The following is a 4,221-nucleotide window of genomic DNA, read 5'->3' on the forward strand; positions in this document are numbered from 1 at the left end:
TGTTAATTAATTAACAAGACTAAAGATAATTGGTTAATTATTCTATAATTCTGGACAACATTCTCCTTGGAAAGGACAAATGGCGGTGTAAGCGTCGCTAAAGCTATCTCCGTCTCCAACCAGCCGTGCATTTCAGACCTGGCTGATCGACATGCCGACAAACTTTGATGAAAACTATGATTAATTTGATTATAAATCTTTGTAACCCATTTTCCTTCGCAAAAAATATCAAAATAATACACTTTTACTTTACTACTCCAGCTTAAGCATAAGAACATACTTTTGCTTTAATGTCCACTCGAGAGGATGATAACACATTTTACTTTAATGCCAAATCTACAGTCAATCAAATGAAAAAATGAAAGAACTTTTGTTAAAGACGGTTGCGTGGAAGAATCAGAGAAAGGACGTGGCACAATTCTCGAGCAGCGTCCTTCAAAGAAAAGGCCTACATTGTAAGAGAAGCCTCCGAAGAATATGACATGGGAGGGTGCCTCTGTGTATAACTATATATATTGATAGCCAGACAGACCGATGGATCAGTCAAGTCATCAACTAAACCAAATTGCAAGGTATTGTTGCAATCAATCTCTGATCAAGAATGGCTTTAGCTTCATCCAATCAAGTAGCCAACATAGCAGCTCCCGCTCGCGCGCGCCGCCCTGTAGCTGCCACATCCTCATCTTTGACCCGCTCGCTTCCCTCTGTCTTCAAGGTTATTTTCCTTTGCATTCATATGTTTTCACTTTCTAATGCAGTAACAGCTTCAGGTTTATTTCCACTTCAAGGCCAATACTTTATAATCATTAATAACAATCATCTTGTGTGCATTGCAGAGAGCTGAAATATCAGAGTTTGCGGGTCTGAAGTCTACATCTAGTTGTATCACATATGGAAGACATGTACGGGAGAACAACCTCAGTCTCTTTGATGCGGTTGCCTCGCAGCTTGTAGCTAAGGTGAGTCAATACCAGTCCCAATCGTATCCACTCATCACAGCTCGCGTCGCCAATATCAATATTTGCTGATGCATTTTATTTGGTAACTGAAATAATCAGGCTGGAAACTCGGGAGCCGTGAGAGGAGAAACCGTTGCAAAGATGAAAGTCGCTATCAACGGATTCGGACGCATTGGACGCAATTTTATGCGTTGCTGGCATGGCCACAAGCGCTCGCCTCTTGAAATAGTCGCCATCAATGACACTACTGGTGTCGAAAATGTATGTATGTTATTACAGGGGACGGGAGCTTGCTCATATATATAGATATTTTGTGTTTATAGTCTATATATGTATGTTACTGAGTGTTTCGTTTTACTTTGTATCGTTAATGTAGGCTGCTCATCTTCTGAAGTATGACTCAATTCTGGGTAAATTTGATGTTGATGTGGACGGCGTATTTAAAGGTGGTGCGAATGGCTACAAATGCATGAACGTGGGTGGGAAACCAATCTTTGTTCTTTCTGAGAGAGACCCCTCCCTATTGCCATGGAAGGACCTCGGTCTCGACCTTGTCATCGAGGTAGGGCCATATAGATTTTGAAATATATATATATATATATATATACATACTTCGACGAATACGTAGTAATACTGTAGTTGTAGATATAGTTGAGCCTGAATTAATGCAATCTGATGATGCAGGCCACTGGAAAGTTTACAGAGAGAACCCAAGCTCAGAAGCACATTGATGCCGGGGCTAAAAAGGTGATCATTACAGCATCGGGCAAGGGCGAAGATATCCCCACATATGTTGTGGGAGTCAATGACAGATATTACACTCACGATGATCACAACAACATCTTTGGGTTACATTTTCATTTGTTTCTCAGAGTCATGTCATGAGTCACGTCAGTCCTTTATAACGTAGATTTTGATGTTAGTGTATATACTGTATATATATAGATATATATATATATATTTATTTATTTATTTATTTATTTGTACCGTGACCAATGAGGTGTCCCGGCACAAAACGAGAAAGATCTACAAGTGGGCTGAATGTGTTCCAATAGTCTAGATTTAAATTTTAGTGGTGTAGAGTTATTTTGTCTGTCTTAAAACATGATGTTTGGTTTCTGGCTTTTCACCATGAAGGTTTTTATGTTCTTTTTCCCTTCAATATTTCCAAAAAGCAAGAGATAATAATGTCTATCCTTTACTTGATTTTGACATGATAACATGACTTCACTTTGCAGTAATGGCTCTGGCACAATAAACTGCCTTGCTCCATTAATCCAAACCTTGGACAAAGAGTTCGGTGGTAAGTAATTCTTCCATATAAAAATATAGCTATAATCAAATACAGTGAAAAGATTTCACACAACCCAAGTTCAGTCGTACTTAAAGTGAACTATATTGTCAGGGAATGGAGACTATTCTGTGGCAACAAGTTGTTTTTATCTCTTATTTTGCGTAAGATCTGCAAGTGATGATGATAATGGTGTGATGTCGTTGTTGCAGGCATAGTGAAAGGGACTGTCTCCGCAACACTTTCATATACCAGTGATCAGGTGATTGGATTGTGCAAACTTTTTTCTAAAGAAAATTAGTGGGAAAATCTGAATAGATGCTAATTTCCACATTTGATCTCCATCAGGTTTTAAAAATATATATTTGAATCTTACATTAATGTTATTTTAAAAATTCGAACTCGACTAACTGTGAGTGTTTCCTCTAAAATAGGAATAGTTAATTATGGAAATGAATTAATTTCAGATCGGATGTCTTAATGCAGAGTCTGCTGGATGCAATACACTGTGACAGGAGAAGAGCAAGAGCGGCGGCGCTAAACATAGTTCCAACGAGCATCGATATATCTATTAATACACTATCTCGGGTGCTGCCCAGCACTGTGAATCTCAAGGGCAAGTTCAATGGCATTGCTATGCGCGTGCCCACCCCCAACGTTTCGGTGGTGGACTTGGTAGTCAACGTGGGGAATAAGGGGTTCACCGTAGATGATGTGAGGAAAGCCTTCAAGAAGGCTGCTTCCGATGGACCCCTCCATGGTATACTCGCAGTGTGTGAAGATCACTTGGTGTCCATGGACTTTCGCGGTTCCAACGCTTCAGCCATTGTAGATACCACACTCACCATGGTCGTGGGAGAGGACATGATTAAAGTGGTCGCATGGTTCGACAATGAATGGGCTTACAGGTATTCATCTCATAACACAATGTTAATAATATGCTAGCATGCATATTATTTCATCGCACTGGCCCACTAAATAAATACCCTTCTTGCATTTTTATTTGAAGCAACTATAAATTACAGACTACATTGTTCAAGAATTAAACTATAGAATATTTTGATCGAATAATATATCCTAGTATATAGGACATTTAAGGCGGTCGCTGCATTGCCTTCTCACACTATAGTTTCTATTTACCCAAACTTTTAAATGGATGATTATTTAACTTTTCTTATCTGTTTTTTTTGTTTTGATTGCAATAAACAGCCAAAGAGTTGTAGAGTTCGCACACACGGTGCACGCAAAATATGCAGTGGCCAAGGGCGAAGTTGTTGTTCGTGAGGAAGAGCAAATGTGCAGGGCCGATACAGAGCACATTGAATGCAAAATACACGACGTTTAATTTTAGCGTTGGCATTGAGTACATGATAAAATTAATGAGCTTCCGTCGTTATTTGAAATCGCATTTTAATTAATGGAGTTTTTCGGTTGTTTTGATTTGATGTTAAAGAGGTTTGTAATGCCCCATTCCATTAATGTTGTTGTTAATGCTTGGCTTCCGTCACCCTGCAAAATAAGATAATAGAGTTGGAGCAAGGGAAAAAAAGAAGCAACGGAACAGAACTTTTATTGTTATTTGAAGTCCCATTTTAGGCTGTTAGAACGTCTTGGTTTCGCAGTTTTTAGATAGTCAAAAGATACGTGTGAGTCGAAAGACATGTGTGATGTCCTTTCAAGTGGTTTGTAATAATATTTATTTCATCAAATAATAAAATTGTTATTTTATATATTTCTTATTTCTTCAAATTACAATTTTATATATTTCTTATTTCTTCAAATTCAACGTAAATTATTCCTACATTGGGTTCCTCTTGAGGATAATACCTTTGTTTCATGGATATCGAATACTGCCGAGTTTTTAATGTAAGAAATCACTGAATTAATTCTATGCAATGGTCGTTAACGAATTGGGCATAATTTTCTTATGATTAATTTAAAGTATCTATATATATAAAAGTATTTGTGTTT

The 4,221-nt window shown here is 37.9% G+C and overlaps 1 protein-coding gene across 1 annotated transcript; it reads left to right on the forward strand.

Moving 5' to 3' along the window:
• Positions 1 to 569: 569 nt before the first annotated feature.
• On the forward strand, positions 570 to 3,927 carry LOC149143239 (glyceraldehyde-3-phosphate dehydrogenase A, chloroplastic-like). The gene is made up of 9 exons (XM_089448581.1): positions 570 to 715; positions 837 to 959; positions 1,059 to 1,220; positions 1,336 to 1,521; positions 1,644 to 1,807; positions 2,198 to 2,262; positions 2,463 to 2,512; positions 2,737 to 3,158; positions 3,460 to 3,927. Exons 1-9 carry the CDS (start codon positions 602 to 604, stop codon positions 3,593 to 3,595), a joined length of 1,422 nt encoding a protein of 473 aa, XP_089304707.1. The 5' UTR covers positions 570 to 601; the 3' UTR covers positions 3,596 to 3,927.
• Positions 3,928 to 4,221: the final 294 nt, after the last annotated feature.

Source organism: Pinus tabuliformis, chromosome X, assembly GCF_031772625.1.
Source record: "Pinus tabuliformis cultivar Carrire ecotype Pingquan chromosome X, CPIR1, whole genome shotgun sequence".
Lineage (NCBI taxonomy): Eukaryota > Viridiplantae > Streptophyta > Pinopsida > Pinales > Pinaceae > Pinus > Pinus tabuliformis.